Source organism: Pristiophorus japonicus, chromosome 9 (assembly GCF_044704955.1).
Source record: "Pristiophorus japonicus isolate sPriJap1 chromosome 9, sPriJap1.hap1, whole genome shotgun sequence".
NCBI lineage: Eukaryota > Metazoa > Chordata > Chondrichthyes > Pristiophoridae > Pristiophorus > Pristiophorus japonicus.
In genome coordinates, this window is record NC_091985.1 from 33,582,167 (window position 1) to 33,606,155 (window position 23,989).

The 23,989-nt window shown below is 45.0% G+C and overlaps 1 protein-coding gene across 2 annotated transcripts in view; it reads right to left on the minus strand.

Annotated features, from left to right (window-relative positions):
* Positions 1-23,989, minus strand: part of rasgrp3 (RAS guanyl releasing protein 3 (calcium and DAG-regulated)) — a 131,712-nt gene that overhangs the window by 21,043 nt on the left and 86,680 nt on the right. For both annotated transcript variants that reach the window (XM_070889251.1, XM_070889250.1), the window contains 4 exons: positions 17,832-17,979; positions 15,405-15,441; positions 13,670-13,822; positions 10,261-10,626 (listed from right to left, as the gene is read on the minus strand). In XM_070889251.1, coding sequence (XP_070745352.1) covers positions 10,277-10,626; positions 13,670-13,822; positions 15,405-15,441; positions 17,832-17,979 — 688 coding nt within the window. In that variant the 3' untranslated portion in view covers positions 10,261-10,276. The remainder of the gene's footprint in view (positions 1-10,260; positions 10,627-13,669; positions 13,823-15,404; positions 15,442-17,831; positions 17,980-23,989) is intronic.

Genomic DNA, 23,989 nt, shown 5'->3' on the forward strand with positions numbered 1-23,989 from the left:
ATTTGATGAAGTGGTTCAAACCATTCTCTGCACATACCCTTCAACAAAATACTCGCTAATGGGGAAGACACCACTGAGCTCATAATTGGGCAGAATCTTCGCTGGCTACTGGACATTCTCAAACCCCCAGCCAAACCTAGCGCGAAGATAACCACACTCGCATCCTAGATTTCAGAACGCCAACGAAAAGCGAAGTCGTACACTGATACAAAACGACTGACTCAAAAGCCCCAGCTGAAGAATGAAGATTGGGTCAGAGTTAAGCGTCCAAACCGGAGTCATAAGCTCACATCTTCACTTTTGCATCCAAAACAGATCAGGCGAAAGTTCAGCCCTCACACCTACAAGCTCAACTCACAGGCCAACAGACCAGCAGGATGGAACAGAGGCACCATTCTGTTTCCCAACCGAAAACCTCAATCAAACACCGCAAGCTCCACGCTGATCTCAGCGTATCAGAGCCTGGCTATCTCAAGAACTTTGTTCATAGACTGTGTTTTCAAAAGGCAGGAAATATGTTGTGTTCATACTCTATTTGTTTGTTACAGTACAATAGGCAGGCATTAGGACCCTAAGAGAGCTATTCACACACTGCTGGTTTTGGGACACCATTTTGGGAGTTGCTATAAAGGATACAGTTAAGTTACTTTACTCCTGGTTCAGTTCGTCTGTTTATTTACGTACACAACAAAGCTAGCAACAGGTTTATTCAGTCATTTGCATTTCCTACATTAGAACAGTGACTACACTTCACTTCAAAAAGAACTTCATCAGCTGTAAAGTGCTTTGAGAGGTCCTGAGGTCGTGAAAGGCGCTATCTAAATGCAAGTCTTTCTTTACTATGACAGCAGTTACATCCATTGATGGCAATTAATGTAGCAACTTTGAATCAGTTCACAAAAGGGTTGAATGGGCAAATCAGTTTATTGAATTCACCGCCTTTGGTGATCTATCAAGTAATAGGAGACTTCTCAGTAGTTTGATCATTTGATCTGTACCAGCTGCAGTCTTACTCGGAATTACTATGGCGCTTGTGTCTTGACTGCAAGTCCGTAGTGGCTAGGTCAAAAGCAGAAAAGAACTAGTACTGTATAACAAACGTATCCAATTTGTGGAGAACTGTGTGATACAGTGAACCCGAGTTCAAATACAGCCTAGACTGCAGAGATGCACACCTCTGCTGCCGAGAAGAGCCCTTCGTAAAATGAGTTTGGGCCGTCTCAATCCAATTCTTAGTGGGTATCGACTGACAGCAAAAACTCACTATCTGCAATCTCTCAAAGAGATCACAAAATGAGAGGTGTGAGAAATAGAAACATTGCCACACTGGTGTAGTATGGGGTGCTCTTCTCCAGTTAGGGCTAAGGCACATTGAGGCTAGGTACAGGGAGCTTTATGCTGCATTTGGCTGTCCGATACCTGACTTGGAATGCTTGATACCGGTTGCCCGAAATGGGAACAATTTCATTCCCTCAGCACGAACACTCCTCAACTTCATTAGCACAAAGATTTTATAAAAGGAGAACCTGCTCACTCCCAAAGCTCGTTGTTGTATGTTATTGACTTTGAGAAGCCGGTGAGACCAGGCATTACTTGCAGCAAGAACAATCAGCTTGCTAACATATTCACAAAGGCAGGCTGACAGCCACTTGACCTGGGGTGGCGACAAGGGCTGTCTATGCCAGAGTTCTGCTGAGCAGATAGTGACATTGATTAATTTCCCGGTGATATGTTACTAGTTTCTGGCAGTTGGGCCATTGTTTTTCTCAGACAGTGTGTCTGTTCATAATCACCAGCTTGATCAGCTTCTTTCTGATATGCTGCAGCCTGAGCCAATTTCCCAGCAGAAGCCATTTTGAAAGGTGGCACCTTTCTTAGAAAGAACCTGGGGAGGAACTTCCTCTTCAGTCAGCAAATGTAACCTGGGTCGGGCAGGGAAGGAAAATCATCAGACTCCTGCCAAACACCACCAATTTTCCCTGGAAGCGATACCAGACGTATACTGAAGTCAATGGAAAAGAAAACTACAGTGTAAAATAGGTTGCCGATTTGCTATCACCTAATTCACCCTCACTATGTCCATCCAAATACGGATGAGAATATTGTAATTCGATGTAAATGACAGAAATACATCATACGATATATTTTCCGCCTTTTGCACTTTATGTACCCTAGTGTCCAGAATGGGCGGGGGATTTTAAAGGGCTATCTCACCTAGTGTAACTGGTCACGGAGCAAGCAATTGCACTAAGCAAAGCAGGAAAACCAAATTTTACATTATTAAAAATGTTCCCATACATCTTCAGCCAGTGGTTTATTGTGACAGGTACTGCAGCAATCCCCTTCCTTCGTCACCAGGGGCAGGCAGCCCACCTGCACCTAAAGGTCGCCGAATCCCATCTAAATGACTCAAATACCCCTAACCTGCGCAAATAAAATCAGACTGGCTCAGCTGCGGGCCTGGAGCGGGCGCAAGTCACACCGCTCCAAAGTTACACTGCCACTGCGGCAAAGAGGATATTCTGCCTCTACCTCTTTAGTTCAACTTAGTCCAGAGAGATTCTTTTTACTGGTGCTGAATAAAATAGCAGCAGATGAAAGAATTGGCTTCCTCGATTGTTGAAGATTGCATTTTGGGCGACTCCATGAATGTAATTATCCAGGTCTAACTTCGGAACCATTCCTTATCTCTCTCCCTTCTCCTTTAAAATGGCCCGGCCACAGAAGATTGCCTTAAATGAAGAGTTGTGCTCGCTGCTTGGGAAGAACACAATGACCTGCACGATGTTGTGCTGCTGTTTGCTGGCCACCTGGTCATTAATGAAGTGGAAATGCTACCGAATGTGCGTCTGGGCCCAGATGACCATTTGGAGACTGGGAATAACACCCTGGACTTTGGAGAATCCTGAAGAATTACAATGCCTTATCATCCCGCTGTTGCATTTCCCCAGAGAAAGTGAAGAAGCTTCTTGCCCCATTGAACAAAGCATCAGTGACCTGCTTGATACATCTGTGCACTAGTGTTTGACTGGTCTTTCAGGTACCTCTGTGACAGTCTGGAAGTTGAGGGTAGTTTGTTGTAACAATTTAGAATATGCTGCAAAATATAAAGATTCCACTGAAAAATTTGGCAGTATTTAAAGTTGTCACACATGTAATGTGCTGTAATCATCCACTTGAAAAAGGTTAGTGGAGACAAACGTAGGTCCCTTGCAGTCAGAATCAGGTGAATTTATAATGGGGAACAAACAAATGGCAGACCAATTGAACAAATACTTTGGTTCTGTCTTCACTAAGGAAGACATAAATAACCTTCCGGAAATACTAGGGGTCTGAGGGTCTAGTGAGAAGGAAGAACTGAAGTGAATCCTTATTTGCGAGGAAATTGTGTTAGGGAAATTGATGGGATTGAAGGCCGATAAATCCCCGGGGCCTGATAGTCTGCATTCCAGAGTACTTAAGGAAGTGGCCCTAGAAATAGTGGATGCATTGGTGATCATTTTCTGACATTCTATTGACTCTGGATCAGTTCCTATGGACTGGAGGGTAGCTAATGTAACATCACTTTTTTAAAAAGAAGGGAGAGAGAAAACAGGGAATTATAGACCGGTTAGTCTGACATCGGTTTTGGGGAAAATGTTGGAATTAATTATTAAAGATGAAATAGCAAAGCATTTAGAAAGCAGTGACAGGATCAGTCCAAGTCAGCATGGATTTATGAAAGGGAAATCATGCTTGACAAACCTTCCAGAATGTTTTGAGGATGTAACTAGTAGAGTGGACAGGAAGAACCAGTAGATGTGGTGTATTTGGACTTTCAAAAGGCTTTTGACAAGGTCCCACACAAGAGATTAGTGTGCAAAATTAAAGCACATGTTATTGGGGGTAATGTATTGACGTGGATAGAGAACTGGTTGGCAGACAGGAAGCAAAGAGTCGGAATAAATGGGTCCTTTTCAGAATGGCAGGCAGTGACTAGTGGGGTGCCGCAGGGTTCAGTGCTGGTACCCCAGCTATTCACAATATACATTAATGATTTAGATGAAAGAATTGAATGTAATATCTCCAAGTTTGCAGATGACACTTAGCTGTGAGGCGGTGTGAGCTGTGAGGAGGATGCTAAGATGCTGCAGGGTGACTTGGACAGGTTAGGTGAGTGGGCAAATGCATGGCAGATACAGTATAATGTGGATAAATGTGGAATTATCCACTTTGGTGGCAAAAACAGGAAGGCAGAATATTATCTGAATGGTGACAGATTAGGAAAAGGGGAGGTGCAACGAGACCTGGGTACATCAGTCATTGAAAGTTGGTAAGCAGGTAGTGAAGAAGGCAAATGGCATGTTGGCCTTCATAGCTAAAGGATTTGAGTATCGGAGCAGGGAGGTCGTATTGCAGTTGTACAGGGCCTTGGTGAGGCCACACCTGGAATATTGTGTTCAGTTTTGGTCTCCTAATCTGAGGAAGGACGTTCTTGTTATTGAGGGAGTGCAGCGAAGGTTCACCAGACTGATTCCCGGGATGGCAGGACTGACATATGAGGAGAGACTGAATCGACTGGGCTTGTATTCGCTGGAGTTTAGATGAATGAGAGGGAATCTCATAGAAACATATAAAATTCTGACGGGATTGGACAGGTTAGAAGCAGGAAGAATGTTCCCGATGCTGGGGAAGTCCAGAACCAGGGGTCACAGTCTAAGGATAAGGAGTATGCCATTTAGGACAGAGATGAGGAGAAACCTCTTCACTCAGAGAATTGTGAACCTGTGGCATTCTCTACCACAGAAAGTTGTTGAGGCCAGTTCGTTAGATATATTCAAAAGGGAGTTAGATATGGCCCTTACGGCTAAAGGGACCAAGGGGTATGGAGAGAAAGCAGGAAAGGGGTACTGAGATTGAATGATCAGCCATGATCTTATTGAATTCAGGCTCGAAGGGCCGAATGGCCTACTCCTGCACCTATTTTCTATGTTTCTATGAATATAATAATCTGCATCCTTTTGAATCCAGGAAAATTATCTTGGAAAAAGTTGAAGAGCTCCTGCTTGTGCTCCAAGTTCTATACAATAATAAATTCCAGTTACTTTCACTGTCCTAAAAATGGGAAACCCAAATCCAAGATAGCCACAGGGATTTTCCAAATAATTTGGAGATAATTTTCTGGTTGACCTTGTTTTTATTGGTGGTGTTTGCTGACTGCTCGTTGTTGCTGAGTTGTTTGTGGTTTCTCGTTGAAAACTTACATACTCACCTTCATACTTTTGATTGGTGCGTTTCCAACCTGGTTCAGTTGTGATTGGTCAAATTTCATATTCATAGAACAGCAAACAAACAGCCGCAAGTGTTGTTATGTATGTAAACATTGTAACTGTGTAAGACTTGCCACCAGAGGGCGCAACTGTTGGAGGCCCAAGGGTCACCCGCACACCTCGTGCAAGGGAGTATAAAAGGTTGTCTGCCATGCTTCTTAGGCACTCTGGAGTTGTATTAAAGAGACTAAGGTCACATCCGTTTTAGTTCAGTCTTGTGAAGTTCTTCCATAACTAACAATTGGCGACGAGTAACAGATTACGAACTTTCACGTGGTCATGGATGCCGTTAGTATTTTAGAGAGATTTGTAGAGGGTGATGATTGGGAAGCCTTCATTGAGCGTCTCGACCAGTACTTTGTGGCCAACGAGCTGGATGGGGACAATAAAGCGATCAAGTGCAGGGCAATTTCTCCTCACCGTGTATGGGTCCACAATATACAGCCTCGTCAAGAATCTGCTAGCACCGGAGAAACCAGCAGAGAAGACATATACAGACTTGTGTACGCTGGTTTGGAACCACCTCAAGCTGAAGGAGAATGTCTTAATGGCCAGGTATCGCTTTTACACACACCACCACACCGAGGGCCAGGTCGTGGCGAGTTATGTCGCCGACCTGAGACGCCTTGCGGGAACTTGCGAATTTGCTGGATTTTGGGGGGAAATGCTACGGGACCTTTTTGTGCTTGACATCGGCCACGAGGTCATTCTTCGCAAGGTGCTGTCCGCTGAATCCCTAGACCTGAGCAAGGCCATCACGATAGCCCAGGCATTCACATCCACAAGCGATAATACCAGACAGATATCTTCCCAGCATTGAAGCTCACCGGCAAGTATTGTGCATAAAATAAAATAGGATGAATCAGAGTCTGCCATAGGGGTGAATGCAAATCCATTAGCACCATGTTGGTGCTGAGGGGATAATCATCGAGCCCATCAATGTCGATTCAAGCACTATGTGTACAAAGGCTGCAAAAAAATGGGGCACCTCCAGCAAATGTGCAAGAGTGCTGCAACTTACCACGTGGCAGAGCCGGCAGAGGATGATCGATCCGGCGCAGATCACGCAGAACAAACAAGAGAGACAACTCAATCGGAGGAAGAAGTGTATGGGGTACACACCTTCACCACCAAGAGCCCTCCTATCATGCTGAAAGTCAATTTGAACGGTATTCCGGTATCCATGGAGTTGGACACGGGAACGAGTCAGTCAATTATGAGCCAGAAGGCTTTTGAGAAACTGTGGAGCAACAAGGCACAAAGGCCCAAAATGAGCCCGATTCAGACAAGCTGCTCATACCAGTCATTGGCAGTGCGATAGTTAAGTTATCTTATGATGGATGATTTATCACTGTGGATTGTACCAGGCGATGGCCCAACGCTATTCGACAGAAGCTGGCTGGGAAAGATTCGATGGAACTGGGACGACATCAAAGCACTATCTTCAGTGGATGATGCCTCGTGCACCCAAGTGCTGAGCAAGTTTCTGTCGCTATTTGAACCAGGCATCTGCAGCTTCACAGGCGCCAAGGTGCAGATCCATCTCGTCCCCGATGCAAGGCCCGTTCATCACAAGGCTCGAGTGGTTCCATATATGATGACGGAAGAAGTCGAGATCGAACTGGACAGACTTCAATGAGAGGCAATTATATTGCCAGTCAAGTTCAACGAGTGGGTCAGTCCGATTGTTCCGGTGTTGAAAAGCAATGGCATGGTCAGAATCTTCGGAGACTACAAAGTAACAATCAACCGAGTCTCGTTACAAGACCAGTACCCGCTACCCAAGGCAGATGACCTGTTCGCAACGTTAGCGGGGGTGGGGGGGAAGTCATTCACCAAGTTAGACCTAACCTCCACCTACATGACACACGAGCTGGCTGAATCTTCGAAAATATTGACGTGCATCAACATGCACAAAGGACTGTTTATATACCACAGGTGCCCTTTTGGGAATCGCTCGGCTGCTGCCATCTTCCAGAGGAACATGGAGAGTCTGCAGAAATCGGTTCCGCGCACCATTTTGTTTCAAAACGGCATCCTGATCACCGGTCGTGACACCACCGAACACGTGCACAACCTGGAAGAGGTTCTAAGTCGACTAGACAGAGTGGGACTCAGGTTGAAATGTTCCAAGTATGCTTTCCTGGCACCAGAGGTCGAATTTTTGGGAAGAAAGATTGCAGCAAACAGCATGAGACCCACGGACTCAAAGACAGAGGCCATCAAGAATGCATCCAGATCACAGAATATGATGGAGCTACATTCATTCCTGGGACTCCTCAACTATTTTGGTAACTTTCTACCTAGGTTAAGCACTTTGCTGGAACCGTTGCACATGTTGCTACGTAGAGTGACAACTGGGTTTGAGGTAAATCTCTGAGAAGGCCAGAAACCTACTTTGTTCTAATAAGTTACTTGTACTGTATGACCCGTGTAAACGATTAGTGCTAGCTTGTAATGCATCTTCGTACGGGGCGGCTGTGTGTTACAGCAAACCAATGTATCGGGCAAACTTCAACTGGTTGCATACGCGTCTAGAAGTCTGTCTAAGGCTGAAAGAGCCTACAGTGGTCGAGAAAGAGACATTAGCATGTGCATATGGGGTTAAGAAAATGCATCAATACCTATTTGGACTTCGGTTTGAGCTTGAAACCGACCACAAACCGCTCATTTCGCTGTTTTCAGAAAGCAAAGATATAAACACCAATGCTTCGTCCCGCATCCAAAGATGGGCACTAACATTGTCCGCCTACGACTATGTTATCCACCACAGACCAGGCACGGAAAACTGTGCTGATGCCCTCAGTCGTCTATCATTGCCCACTACTGGGGTGGAAATGGCGCAGCCCACAGACTTGCTTCTGGTCATGGATGCTTTTGAGAGCGAGGAGTCACCCATCACTGCTCGCCAGATCAGGACCTGGACCAGCCAGGATCCTGTGCTATCACTTGTAAAAAGTTGCGTCCTCAATGGGAGCTGGTCAGCCGTTCCCGGGGAAATGCAAGTTGAAGTTAAGCCGTTTCACCAACGCAAAGATGAAATGTCCATCCAGTCGGATTCTCTCTTCTGGGATAATTGCGTGGTTTTGCCAAAAAAATGCAGGGAAACGTTTATACGCGATCTACACAATACCCACCCAGATATAGTCACGATGGAGGCTATAGCCAGGTCGCATGTTTGATGGCCCGGCATTGACTCGGACTTAGAGTGATGCGTACCAATAAGGGAATTAAGGGTTATGGGGAGCAGGCGGGTAAGTGGAGCTGAGTCCACGGCCAGATCAGCCATGATCTTGTTGAATAGCGGAGCAGGCTCGAGGGGCTAGATGGCCTACTCCTGTTCCTAATTCTTATGTTCTTATGTACACCAGTGCAACACGTGCTTACAATTAAGCAATGCACCAAGGGAGGCTCCAAACCATGGTCCAGGATCCACGCAGATTTTGCTGGCCCCTTTCTCGGAAAGATGTTTTTAGTTGTAGTGGACACTTACTCTAAACGGATTGCGTAATCATGTCATCCAGCACATCCACAGCCACCATTGAAAGCCTCCGGGTTATGTTCACCACCCATGGCTTGCCCGACGTCCTTGTCAGTAACAATGGACCGTGTTTCACCAGCTTTTAATTCATCGAGTTCATGACCCGCAATGGCAACAAGCATGTCAGATCTGCTCCGTTTAAGCCCTCATCCAACGGTCAAGCAGAACGGGCAGTCCAAATTATCAAGCAGAGCTTGAAATGCGTGACGGAAGACTCCTTGCAGACCCGCTTATCTCGGGATCGACCCCACTCGCCCACTGGGGCGCCCCCTGCAGAATTGTTAATGAAGAGAACACTCAAAACCAGGCTCTCCCTAGTCCACCCGGATCTAAATGATCATGTGGAAACCCGGCGTCACCGGCAAAACATGTACCACGATCGCGCGGCCGTATCGCGTGATATTGATGTTAACGTCCGTGTGTTTGTCCTTAATTACGGTCATGGTCCTAAATAGGTCGCTGCCACTGTCTTGGTCAAGGAGGGGAATAGAGTGTAGAGTGTTTATAGTCAAACTATTGAATGGACAAACGTGCAGAAAGCATTTGGATCAGACCAAACTGCGGTTCACTGACAACCAGGAACAACCTGAAGAGGACATCACCATCATCGATCCACCAACACACACCCAACCAGCAATCGACTTCGCTGTCAATCAAGAGGATGAACCCACCATTCCCAACAGTCCTGTCAGACCAGCCGCGCCACAGTGCAGCAATGGTCCGACCAACTCACCCATGCCACAGTGCCAGAGTTTGAACTCAGAGACAACCAACCAGGGAGCATAGGGCCCCAGATCGTCTCAACTTGTAAATAATTTGTATCAAAGACTTGGTGGGGGGGGGTGGGGGACGGAGTGATGTTATGTATGTAAACATTGTAACTGTAAGACTTGCCACCAGAGGGCGCAACTGTTGGAGGCCCAAGGGTCACCTGCACACCTCATGCAAAGGAGTATAAAAGGTTGTCTGCCTTGCTGCTTAGGCACTCTGGAGTTGTATTAAAGAGACTAAGGTCACATCAGTTTTAGCTCACAGTACTCAGTCTTGTGGAGTTCTTCCATATTTAACAAGTGTGATGTATGCTTTGCATATCAAAAGTGACCGCTGAGGTGTGATGGGCACAGCAGGTGAGGCCGGTAAGATTTTGATTGATGGATAAAACGAATGAAGGAACAATGGGAATGGCATTTTACACAAAGGACTTTATCACTTTAATGATACTTGGCAGAAGAAAGTTTGAGAAATATTGTACTTTTTGAAAAATGACAAGTAGACAAATATGCAAAGCAGTTACACGTCAATGGATAAATATGCCATCCATAATAACCTGGACTTCATAAGCTTACTAGTGCTCGTCAGTTATCCATTCCAACATCACTTGGTGATGTATTGAATGTGCTGGGCTTTTACCTTGAGTAATGCACTTTCATTGCTCTTCTTCATCCGTCTCTGTCCCATTCTGCAGTGGCTCGTGTTCCTCCTCCGTTTTGGCACATATGCTGGGCTTCTCGTTCTCCCACTTGGCAAATCCCCGGCCCTTTCCTCCTTTTCCTTGGAGTTTCGACTTCATTTTTGGGAAGGTGTGCGAGCCCGAGTCGCCGGCAGCCCACCCGCTCTCCTGCCACAGGGGCTCCGTCTGTGTGGCCTGGCTGGCCGTAGCTCTCTGCAGACGCACCGAGATCTTCTGAGCTGAGCCGGTCATTAGTGTGATTGACCTGCCATCGAGGGCTTGATTTCTGGCACGGTGGGGGAAATTAAACACAGCCCCATCTTGAACTGCAAAAGAAGTAAAGAAAATGCAGATTGAAATTATTAAGAAGGACTCACCGAAGTCCACCTGGAGAAATGAAGATTGAGGAGAGACATGATCCTGGTGTAAAATACCAAGAGGCATGAAATAGACCACATTTATGTAGCCTTAATTGTGAGCTCTAAACCAGAGGACATAAGGTCAAAATAAACAACAGATGAGGCTTAAGGTTAGAAGAAGCACACACTCACACACTCACACACACACACACACACACACACACACACACACACACACAGTAGTGGAAATACAAAACAGATTTCAGCAAACACTGTCTTATCTCAATCAAAAATAGCTGAATGAATACAGGATTGAAGTTGACATAGTAAGTACAGATAAAGATGATCTAATATATTGTGAAAAACAATGCTGAGATAATGGAAGTGTTTTACTACCTAAAAAATACTACTGTCATCTTTCCAAAGATTTAGTTTTCAATAGAATTCAGTAGCTGTCTAGAACGTCGGCACAAATTATACTGTAATTTTTTAAGTTAGCAAAGTGCCAACTGTCCTGTCATTTGGATGTCATTCCATGGAGCTCCACGACTGCATGTTTGTGCAGAGCTCTGCTTTGACCAAACAACAATCTGGTGCCAGCAGTATAACTGAGATTTGTCAGCTCTGCCCAATTTAAACTGGGTAACAGTCTCAAAGCACAACAACTTGTATTTATATAGCACCCTTAATGTCGTAAAATGTCCCAATGCATTTCACAGGAGCGATTATCAAACAAAATTTGACACTGAGCCACATAATGAGAAATTAGGACAGGTGACCCATAGCTTGGTTAAAGAGGTAGGCTTTAAGGAGCACCTTACAAGTGGAGAGAGAGAGCAGCAGTGAGGTTTAGGGAAGGAATTCCAGAGCTTAGGGCATAGGCAGGTGAAGGAACGGCCATCAATGTTGGTGCGATGAAAATCAGGAATGCACAGGGCCATTTAAATAACTGATTTGTCTCAGCCTCCTGCTGTAACTTCGCTGGGAGATCGGTAGAACCTCAAGGGAAACAATGTAAGCGGCCTTATTCATCTGCTTTGTACTGTTTGTCCCGAGGTTCTGCTGCTCCCCCACCACAGTTATAGTAGGAGCTTGGGAGAACTCCCCCCACCATCCGCCCCACCCTCCCACCCCACAACCCCGCAACCCCATGGAAATAGAGGGTCATTATATGCTGACAATAAATGGAATATGTTTTTGGGTGAAGGATTAGAGAAATTTCAACTTTTGAAAAATCATACATAGTACTGTGTCAACTTGGTTCAATTGGTAGCACTTTTGCTTCTGAGTCAGAAGACTGTGGGTTCAAGGCTCACTGTGGACTTCACCATATAATCCAGGCATTTCAGTGTCTTACTGAGAGTGTGCTGCATTGTCGTTGGTGTTATCTTTCAGATGAGACATTTAAACTAAATCTCTTTCCACACTGGTTAAGTGGATGTAAAAGATCTCATGGCGCCATTTGAAGAGCAGGGGACTTCTCCCAGTATCCTGGCCAACATTCCTCTCTCAACCAACATCAGGTTTATCTGGTCAAACATTCAATTGCTGTTTATGGGTCCTGGCTTGCGCAAATTGTCTGCCATGTAACAACAGTGACTGTACTTCAAAGGTAATCCATTGAGGGTGTGATACAGCACTGTAAAAATGCAAGTTCTTTCTGGCTGAAAATGAGCTGTGCCACTAAAAGGCAAAGCGGCAGTAGGTTTCACCTCAGTAAGGCACTTTGAATGGATGGGTATCACTAAGAACAGCACATTTTGTTTCGCTACAGGGTGGCTTAGTTGAGATAACAGCAATAACAAGTCAGTGAATGTGAAGAAAGTAATATGATTCACATGGAAAGTGGATTGTGTAGCAGGAACTGTTTGCTGAAAGCAGGGCATGTGGAGGATATGTGATAGCTTTGATAAACCCCCAATATCATACTCACAATTAATCTACTAATGCAAAAAAAAAACTTTTTGCCCTAATATCATCCAAAAACATAATGAAATGATCTAATTTCCTTGAATTTTAAGATTGCTTCCTGGGATGTATGTTGGAAACTGCCCAATCAAGCTGTTATCCAGTTAGATGACTGTGTAAGAAAGGAATGTTCATTGTAGATTATTCCTCAACAAGACTAAGTTGGTGATTAAAGTTAAGCTTATTCCTAAATGCCTTAATCCTTCCAGACTGCTGAACACAGGCTTGACATAGAACCCATTCGGTGAAGGAAGGCTATTGGGAAACTGCGCACATACAGGGTGAATATCAGAGAGCCACTTTCCAAAGGGGCCTTGTATGTTTGAAATGTTGCCCCACTAATAAAACAGCTCAATTTTTAACTTAAATTGAGAACAAAACTCTGCACGTGCAGCATGCGCAGTTTAAACTATTATTGCCTGACCTTTTTTTGGCCAGTTTTGCATCCTGGGTTCTCAGTCACATCATTGTGGAGAAACCCTGAGCAGGGGTCAGCAAGTTCCTCGTGGAGGGGGGGGGGGGGAGGTGGGATGAAAATGAAAAGGAGAACCATTCCCAGATCACAATTGTGCACCTGCCGCTGACATTGCTGGAAGCCTGGGAGTGAGTTGTCCACACTGTGTGGCATTCACAGCCTACTTACCGGGGGAAAGGCTGGCTGAGGAGCGGGAAAAGATTTGCTGCATCTGCTAGGCTCATTCATGTGTGACAGACACTGCAGGGTTGGCATTACCGTTGTTGATAGTAGATCAATATTTAACGTATGACATTCCATTGCTATGTTAGCAGTGCCATTAATCCATCTAAAATAAACAAGTTGATGCCTCTGTTGCAATAGCGGACAGAGCAATTTGTCCACTAATGTTATCAATAGTAACCTGCACCTTCGTACGTAGAACCAATTGATGACGACTGCATCGTTTAGCAAAGTACGGCAGTGTACTCCATTGAAGAGAGGATGAAAAAAAGAGAATGAAACAGTACAACTCTCGAAATACTCCCAAACCAACAACATTGCAAGGATTACACCAGCGGTCCCTACCATTTCCACAGGAGAGCGTCGCAGGGCTGCTGGGCAAGGAGCCGTGGCTGTGCGGAGGTGGCGACGTGCTCTCCAAGGACGTGCTCTTGCGCAGCTTCCGGCATGCTAACACTAGCAGGTCTTTGCATTGCTTATGGCAATTCACACCACAGTCTGGAAGATGAGAAAGTAAGAGTTACACAGTGTGGCTGACGTTGTCCTCATAGTAGCCCAGTATGAGCATGCTCAGCTCTTGGGCCAGAATCACTGAGCTTTCCGAATTCACTGAAAAGCTGGCACAATAATTACTGCTCTGGTATAGTCCACTACAACTCCAGCACTCTTAAATGACGATAATGAATCGATAGCGTGCTGGACTCATTTTCCCTTTTCCAATCCTGGGGCACTGAAGATAATTACTAATTAGAGGGCACCCCTCCCACCTCTGTGACATCATTTTGTTTGAATAAAATGTTTTTGCATCAGATTGGGGATGTCTTTGGGTAGTGGGCGGGCACGTGGGCACTGTATGCCTGTGCATTCCTTTCCATCGATGAGCGTGGACTCTTGTGCTGCAAGGGCAGGTCATTGCGATGGGCGAGAGAAACTGCAGGGAAACCCGGCAGCTGGTTTGCATGCTGCTGGCGCAGGGCAGCATTGACACTTCATCTGGCAGCATGGCCTGCTTTGAGGTACAATGGCAGTTTCCAAGTAACTTCCTTGAGTCGAACAGAAGAACTGATAGGGGGAATCAGACCTCTGCTGAGAAAAACAGCTGGACAGAAAGGATGGTGCTCTTCATTCTAAGACGCAGCGATAATTGCTCCGCTCTGTACAGGCTGAACAATTCTCTTCTCTTGACATCGTGCACAAGCAACAAGATACAACATGAAGCGCGACCAGCAGGAAACGGAGCTGAAGAAAAATATTAATGAGGCCCTGCCGTTAACTTTGGCAGGATTTCCGCGTCCCCAGCCTTGCCGGGTTCTTCGGCCATTTTTGGCCTTCTCCGCACCCTCCCCCTAAATATCAGGGCCTACATGTCGCATGATGATAGTAAGCTCAGCTGAATAACTTTATTGAGATAATACTGCAACTAGCACAGCCTCCATTCATGGGAAAGGTGAGTATTGATGGGACTGACGCCTTCCCACATTACAACAGTGACTACATTCCAAAAGTACTTAATTGGCTGTGAAGCGCTTTCAGACATCCGGTGGTTGTGAAAGGCACTATATAAATGCAAGTCTTTCAAGTCTATTTTTTTCTTACCCTTCTCATATTTATCAGAGCTTGCTGTGCAGCTCAGCTGAGATCTGGTGTGGGGGAGGGGAGAGGGGGTGTGAAACCTGACTCACAGTAGGTATCCCCTGTCTGAGCCTTTGCAGTCAGGAGTTTGCTTTCGGTACTTGCTTTCAAATTGAAAATTTCAAATGGAGAAAAACCAAATGAATGAGAGATGCATTCCATGGCATGAAAATATCGCTGTTTGCTGTTTTATTAATCTTATTAATCTGATAAATTGTATCTTGTGATAACTTAAGTTATTTACCCTTCACAGACATGAAAGATTTAAAACAAAAATGACGGCTGCCGCAGTAACAATTCTGACTTTTCGCTCCATCGTTGCAGATTGCAGATTTGATGGGGACTGCTTTACAAGGACCCCAGACCCGTCAGCTACGTATCCCTAAAACTTCCTTTGCCTACACTAACACAATAGGCACCTCAAAACAAAGAGCGAGTTCTTATTTACCTTTGCACTTGTATCCCTGTTTGATTATACCCCAGAGCTGCAAAGAGAACAAAAGAATGTTAGTGATTTGGTAAGGAAATCGGAAGGAAGGTGAAGTAATGAAAGAGGAAGGAGCAGTGGCCTGCTGTGCACAAACAGGACGTAACTGTTCACAACACCCTTCCTGCCAGATAGAGAAGGGAATCATTATTTCAGACCTGTGTCAGTCACCAGCACTGCTCCCAGAATTCACGTAGTAAAGGGCAAAATAGAGCTGAAAAAGGTCAATGGATTAAAACATTTTTTTAAATCTCAATGATAACTCATCTCGGTAGAGTGTCCGCATTGGGCGGGGGTGGCAGGGGAACATGACCGAACCACGTTTTACATCCCAGCAGCTAATCTGTTTTGCACCACAGTGCAGCTGTTTCCATTAAGATGCACCATGAAACCAGCTCGGTTTATTGTTTACTCCGCTCTATCGGTGGGGCAAAATAAAAGGGGATCTCATACTACAGCCGAGGTTAAAATCGTCCGGCCTGAATTGCTGGGGCGCGCAAAGAGTCAGAGCGTCATAGCGGCGAACCACCTTGGTCGCGCACAAGAAATTGGTTTTGTCATTGTCGTCGTCTTCCATATGGTAGTAGCAAAGCGAATCGAATGTCAATATCGAAGTCAGATATCCAGGCCAAAGCTTCCAGTGTAACAGCGTGGATATCTTGTAGACTGCCCATAAATGTCCTCCTGAGGGCAGTGCTCAATGATGTGCTCCTGGGTCTGATCCACAGTCACATGATGGGCATGCTTTAATCTTCCATCAATGGAGACGATGGCAGCATCTACCCTGACCAGTTCTGAGGCGGTTGATGGTTGTCCACTGTTTGCGAGGAAGGTTTGATCCTTCAGGTTGTACTGTGGGGTCCTCTATAAGGAATCTATTCCATATGTCACAGTTCTTCCAAACATTTCGCCATCAGTCATCAAGGCTGAGGGGAGATCGCTGAAGGGCTCGGGCGATGGTCCAAAATGGCCTTCTAGATTTGAGACGGCTTGGTGGTAGGTTGTTCAAGTCAGCTTGGATCAGCATGTCTTTGCTGGTGTAGGGGTTGTATTCTCTGGCTTTGCATTGTATCGCAATATGAATTGTGCCGTTGTGTCCTCTGGCAAACATGGAGACAATAAAGAATTTTCAACAGGGACAGCACCCCTTTAAAGCAACAGAGAGGCAATTGCATCCCGGTCCTCAAACATGGTCTGCTTCAGCTCTTGTATGCTTGTATCACACAGAATACCCACTGCCCAGTGATCTAATACATCCTGCTTCAGGGACATGTGGAGAGTGATTAATGACCAAGACTGCGTTGTAAACTTCAGGAGACAGTGCAGAAAATTTTAATTAGCTATGGGACGCATGTTTAAATATCGCCATTTCACAGAGTTCCTGATCTTAGTCACGTTGATGGAGAGGGGGGAGTGTCAAGTGAAGGCCAGGCAATTCTCGATTGCAAAATCAGAGGAAATGTTGCCTTCAGGCCACTCTCGCACATCTACTGGTGTCCAAACCAGAGCAGCGTTGACCAAAGATAGCTTTGTGACAAGTAAGTAACACTAGGTTTTGGGACATCTATTTAAATTTAAATTTTTGAAGTAAGTTCCACAAGATAGATTTTCAAGATGGTGGCTAGTAGTTTCTGGAGAAAGGTTGGAGTTAACTCCCGTAACACAGTGAGGATTACCAAAGTGTCCTCAGCCTTGCATAATATTGTCCATTATAATGAATTCAATGGTGTGTCAAATGTCATATTTAGGGAGAGGAGAGCATTCAATACAAAAAATATCTGGACTCATGATGATGATTATACGAGTCAGTACTTTGATTGTTTGGGATGATGGGACTTTTCTACTTCTGGAGATATTTTACAATGTTACGCTCCTATGGTGCCGCCTCTGATTCTCAGCTTTAAGTTGTGTCAGAAGTGTGGAAATCTGATTGATACTCCAGGCAGCCTCACGGCAGCAGCAGGCCAATAGGAATGCCCCAGACCTTGGTGCATGATCCATGGTCCAGAGAAGAATGTCATTCAGGTGTTGATCAAACCCAAGAGTGTATAAAGGAAGAAGGAGGCGGATAACCTACCTTGCAGGGATTTCCTCATTCTTGTGGTGTCCCACTAGTCCCTGAGGTCCAGTGTTGGACCCTTTACTGTGCACATCGGGCCTAGTTACACTGGACATTTAGAGTTGTCAGGTCTGAGTTTTAGACCTCCTAGATTTCTCCACACTTATTCTTACAAAGTATCAGTGCAGATTGCTGGTGGTTGTTTAACATTACAAGTTCCATTCATGAAGCAAAAACAGTCAAAGGAAAGCATCCAGGATGAAACACTAACTAAAAGGCGATTTCTTGGTATTTAGTGCCACACTAGCATTCCCACTGGAAGTACTTACAAATCCTGCACAGTGCTCACAGAAGGTGGGTTTGAGGTATGTCATCTCTTGAAAGCTGTGAATAAAGCCCGGTCCCATTTTGCACTGCAGCTGGGAATTAGCCCTCAGGAAATAGGCCATCATTTCATCTTTACTGATCCGACCGTCCCTATCAAATGTGGGGGGAAACAAATACTTTTTAATCATTGTACAAATCCTACAAAATAAAACACCAATTAAAAAGCAAGCTGCTGATGGTAAGAGGTAACGTTTTCATTTGTAAATGTAACTTTCACCACTATCAGAAGAAAACTCCCTACTCCACCAGAAGGACATTTTCCATTGCACCCCATCATGTGATTTCTCTGCAGAAGAATACCAATTTTGTCTTAACCAGCGGCACATAGCAGCAATTTATGCTGTGGGCTAATTCTACTAGAAACTGTACTGAGTGTCCAATTTGGAGCCTTGCAGTCAGCAGGCTGAGCATACTTTTAGTATTGATTCAAACCCAGGTCCCAGAGGTCAAAGGCCAGTCTAAAACGAGACCTTCTTGATTGTATTACCACATGATATAATGCATTCATAGAATCATAGAATGGAAGAAGGTCATTTGGCCCGTCGAGCCCATGCTGGCTCTCTACAAGAGCACTTCAGCTAGTCCCACTCATCCGCCCTTTCCCAGTAGCTCTGCAATTGTTTCTTTCTTCAGGTACTTGTACAACTCTCTTTTGAAAGCCACGATTGAGTCTGCCTCCACCACCTTCAGGCAGTGAGTGCATTCCAGATTCTAACCACTCGCTGCGTAAAACGTTTTTTTCTTATGTCGCCTTTGGTTCTTTTGCCAATCATCTTAAATCTGTGTCCTCTGGTTCTCGATCCTTCTGGTAATAGAAACAGTTTCTCTCCAGACCCCTCATGATTTTGAACATCTCTATCAAATCTCCTCTCGATCTTCTCTGCTCTAAAGAGAACAACCCCAACTTCTCCAGTCTATCCATGTAACTGAAGTCCCTCATCCCTGGAATCATTCTCGTAAATCTTATCTGCACCCTCTCCAAGGCCTTCACATCCTTCCTTAGTAGCCCCTAATTGGACACAATACCCAAGTTGAGGCTGAACTAGTGTTTTATACAAGTTTCCACGCTTTTGTACACTAAGGGGGCAAAATTGCCCCTTTTTATAGCCCCGGTAGTGCCTCCGGAGGGGCGCTAAGAGGGTGGGACGCAATCAGTTTTTGCCCGGGGGAGGGGGGCACTACCGCCTCCCGGGAAATTGCCCAGGAGTTTGCGGAGGCACTGCCACGGCAGCGCCGCACCCCGTGGTTAGAGCACCGGGCCAGCGCGCAACAGGCATCAATACCATCGCCGTGTGCGGCAATTCCTCACCACCCCATGCCGACCCCTTATCGTCCTGCAGGGGAAATAGCCTCGGCGTCGTGCTTGACACCCTGCCGCAGTAGCACCCCTGGTACCGCCCCCAAAGGAAGTGGAGCGCGGGAGATTGCCCTTCGCTCCCCTCCTTTCAGGGGCGGTCAGGGCAATTGTGTGGTGGGGGCGGGACCTCCGTGCCGGGCGCTAAGAGTCCTGGCCCTGGAAGACTACCGCCCCCAATTGGGGTGCAGGGCAATTTCGCCCCCGATACCTCAATTCATGAAGCCCAGGGTCCCGTAAGCGAAATTAACTGTTTTCTCAACCTGCCCTGCCACCTTCCACGATTTGTACTCTATGGGGGTGAAATTGTCTTAGCCTTTCTGTTCATGCACCCCCTTTAGGATTGTACTTCCTCTCCTCATTCATTCTACCAAAATATATCACTTTGCACTTTTCTGCGTTAAATTTCATCTGCCACATGTCTGGCCATTTACCCACTTGTCATTGGGGAGTCCCGGTTCCTTCTTTAAAAGGATTTCATAACATTAGCAGTGATATTAAATGATGTCATAGATCATTAGGTGTGACTATGGGGTGATTTTAACCCTACCCACCCAGCAGAAACCTGGCGGGGGAGGGGCAGTTAAAATGGCGCAAGTTACTTACCCACCCTGGAACTAATAGCTTCTGATTTTCACCTGCTCCCTTGAGCAGGCAACAACGACACCTGCCCAAAGCCAACAGGGTCCTTTTTAAGATAAGCATGGTGGGTCCCGATGATGTCATCGGGATCTGACTGCAATTCTAACTCGGCAGTCCGAACACGGAACGGCAGTGAGTTTCCCGCCAGGCCAACCAGCAAGATTCTGAGAGGGCTTGACAGGGTAAATGCTGAGAGGCTGTTTCCCCTCGCTGGGGAGACTAGAACTAGGGGTCACAGTCTGAGGATAAGGGGTCGGCCATTTAGGACTGAGATGAGGAGAAACTTCTACACTCAGAGGGTTGTGAATCCTTGGAATTCTCTACGCCAAAGAGCCACGGAAGCTCAGATTATGAGTATATTTAAGATTGAGATCGATAGATTTTTGGGCGCTAAGAGAATCAAGGGATCTGGAGATCGGGCGGGAAAGTGGAGTCGAGGTCGAAGATCAGTCATGATCTTAATGAGGGGCAGAGCAGGCTCGAGGGGCTGTATGGCCTACTCCTGCTCCTATTTCTTATGCTCAACCCAGTGGTGAAGAGGATCAGGGCCAGAAGAGACCCGAAAGGGTACGTTTAAAATGTTATTTCGCTGCTGTTCCAAACTCCACAATGTTTACATAAAATAATCACATGGATTTTGGGAAGATTAGCATGTGATTGAAATGGAGTGAGTGGAGCCAGACACCACCCCTCCCTAAACTCCCCTCACAAACAAAAACCTCTACCTACATTTTCATTCTCATGGAATAAACTGATGTTCAACAGAAAATCTTTTGTTTCCCACCTCTTCCGTCTGGTAACATGGTAACGGCGCAAACATGGGGCCTGACTAATCTCATCAGCAGGAAAAATGTAAATATAGCACACGAGGCTTGTGGCTCAAAGGAGGCACTATCTCCATGGGAAAAGGCTTGTTTTTCCCACTTGTTTACCAGCAAAAGCTGTGATGGCCAAAATCGTGTCGTCACAGATCATCACGTTACTCATGTATGTCATCCTCGTGACAGAAATAGCACACAGTTGTTCTCTCTGAGGTCTGATGGTTTCCATGCCAGGGTTATTAAAAGATACAAGGAGGAATGGAGAAAAAATTCCAGATGCTTGAGTCATAATTCTCCAAAGCTTTCTGGATTCAGGAATTGTGCCATTGGTTTTGGAAAATTGCAAATACTACTCCATTATTTATGAAGGGAGTTAGAAACCAAACATCTAACTACTGACCTGTCAGTTTAACATCAACTGTGGAGAAGTCATTGAAATTTACCATCAGAGACAGAGTGACTGCGCAAGTTTTAGCTGATCAAAGAGTCAGCATGAATTCTTGAAGGATAGGTCATGTGTGACTCATCTAGTTGAGGTCACTAGCATGGTGGATAGTGAAGTGGTTATGATGTTGTCTGTATGGACTTCCACAAGGCATTTGATAAGGATCTGCACAAGAAATTATTAGCAAACTGAAAGCACATGGCATTGGAGGTAACTCTCTGATATGGGTTGGTAATTGGTTGGGGGGTAGAAGGCAGGGAGTAGGGATAAAGGGAATGTTCTCTTAATTGGTGGGATATAACAAGTGGCGTTGTACTTGGGTTTCAGCTTTTCATCCTATATATTAATGATTTGAATGAAGGAGTAGAGATTTGCATGTCCAAGTTTGCAGATGGCACTAAGTTAGGTTGTAAAATAAGTTGTGTGAATGGGAACAGGAAGTTAGAATGGGACATAAGCAGACAAAGAGAATGGGCAAAACTATGGCAGATAGTGTTCAATGTGGGGAAGTGTGAGGTCCTCACTTTGGACCTGAGAAAGACAACTCAGAATGTTTCCTTAATGGAAGACGAGGAAGAGCAAAGGGATTTAGGTGCCCATGTACACAAATCACTAAAAGCTAGAGCACAGGTACACAATGTAGTCACAAAGGTTAATGAAATGTTGGCCCTTGGCTCAAGGGGCTGGAATACAAAGGGGAGGAAGTCATACTTCAGTTGTACAGAGCCTTCGTCATACCCCATCTGGAGTACTACATTCAGGCCCTGTATCTGTTGGAATGGAAGCTTTTTCAGAGCAGTTTTTGCACCTTAGTTTTATATTTTACTTAAAAGTAAGGTTAAAACATTATGACAGCAGATGAAAACAATCTCGGAAAGTAATCAGGTTCGAAGTAGCAAAGGTCAAATTTAGGATTGATATCAGAACATGGGGAAGTTCTTCTTCACCCAGAGTAAGCAATACATGGAGTGACCTCCTGAATCCAGCCGTGGAAGCAAAAACCTTGTAATTATTGAAGGTGCAATTAGATTCTGCAATGGGGGACGGTGGGATTTTCTGGCTGGATGAAGGATCATTAGGTGTTTTTATTTCACCACGTTAAAAAATGGGTTCTTGGGTGTTTTTCATATTCTATTTTTGTTAAAAACTATGAGAAAAAGCAAGGGGAAAATTGGACCTCAAAAAAACAAGTAAATGAAAAAAAATCAATAAAAAAAACTATTTGAACCATTACTAAAACTCAACAAGCCGGGGATTTTAAAAAAAGGTAGAGTTAAGCTAAATGACAAACAACAATTATTTAGATTGTTCACAGACACCAGTGTGAGTTTTTAACTATTGCGCTTCATAGAAGCATGGAATGATACAGCACAGAAGAAGGCCATTCAGTCAATTGAACCAGGTCTTTGAAAGAGCTATCCAATTAGTCCCATCCCCCTGAAATTTTGCCCTGTATACCCAAGTCCAAATCAATTTTATATATATATATATATATATATTATAATCAAAAAGAGTAGTGGTCCCAATACCGACCCCTGGGAGACACCACTGCACATTTCCCTCCAATCTGAAAAACCATCGTTCATCAGTACTCTCTGCTTTATGTCCCTTAGCCAAGTCCGTATCCATGCAACCACCGCCCCTTTAACTTCACGGAATTCAATTTTGCTAACAAGTCTATTATGCGGTATTTTATCAAACATCTTTTGAATGTCCATATACGCAACATCAACTGCACTACCTTCATCAGCCCTCCCTGTTACTTCATCAAAGAACTCAATCAAGTTAATAAAACACAATTTGCCTTGCTGGCTTTCAGTCATTAACCCATATTTTTCCAAGTGCCAATTAATTGTCCTGGATTATTATCTCTAAAAGTTTCCCCATCACGACGTTAGGCCTGTATTTGCGGGGTTTATCCCTCTCCCCTTTTATAATCAACACTGTAACATTTGCAGTCCTCCAGTCCTCTGTCACCACTTGAATATCTAAGAAGGATTGGAAGATTGTGGCCAGAGTCTGTACAATTTTTACTCAGCTACCGAGGATGCATCCCTTCCGGACCAGGTGACTTTTCTACTTTGAGCGCTGCCAACCTTTTTAAGTACCTCCTCTTTATTCATTTTTATCCTATCCAATTTCACTACTACTTCCTCCTTTACTGTGATTTCCACGTTCTCCACATGAATTGCTATTCCAAATCTCATCCAATCTTCATTGAATGTTCGACCTTTTTTCAATGTTTCCTCCAGTGAAAAGTAGTTCTACCATATAGAATCATAGGATGGTTACAGCACCGAAGGGGGCCATTCAGCCCATCGAGCCTGTGCTGGCTCTCTGCAGGAGCTAGTCCCTTTCCCATTGCTTTTCCCTGTAGCCCTGCAATTTTTTTTTCTTCAGATACTTATCCAATTCCATCTTAAAAGCCACAATTGAATCTGCCTCCACCACTCCTTCAGGCAGTGCATTCCAGATCCTAATCATTCGCTGCGTAAAAATGTTTTTCCTCATTTCGCCTTTGGTCCTTCTGCCAATCATCTTAATTCTGTGTCCTCTGGTTCTCGACTCTTCTGCCAATGGGAACAGTTTCTCCCTATCTACTCTGTCTCGAACCTTCATGATTTTGAACACCTCTATCAAATCTCCTTTCAGCCTTCTCTGCTCTAAGGAGAACAACCCATTCTTCTCCAGTCTATCCACGTAACAGAAGTCCCTCATCCCTGGAACCATTCTTGTAAATCTTTTCTGCACCCTCTCTAAAGCCTTCGCATCCTTCCTAAAGTGCGGTGCCCAGAATTGGACACAATACTCCAGTTGAGACCGAACCAGTGTTTTACA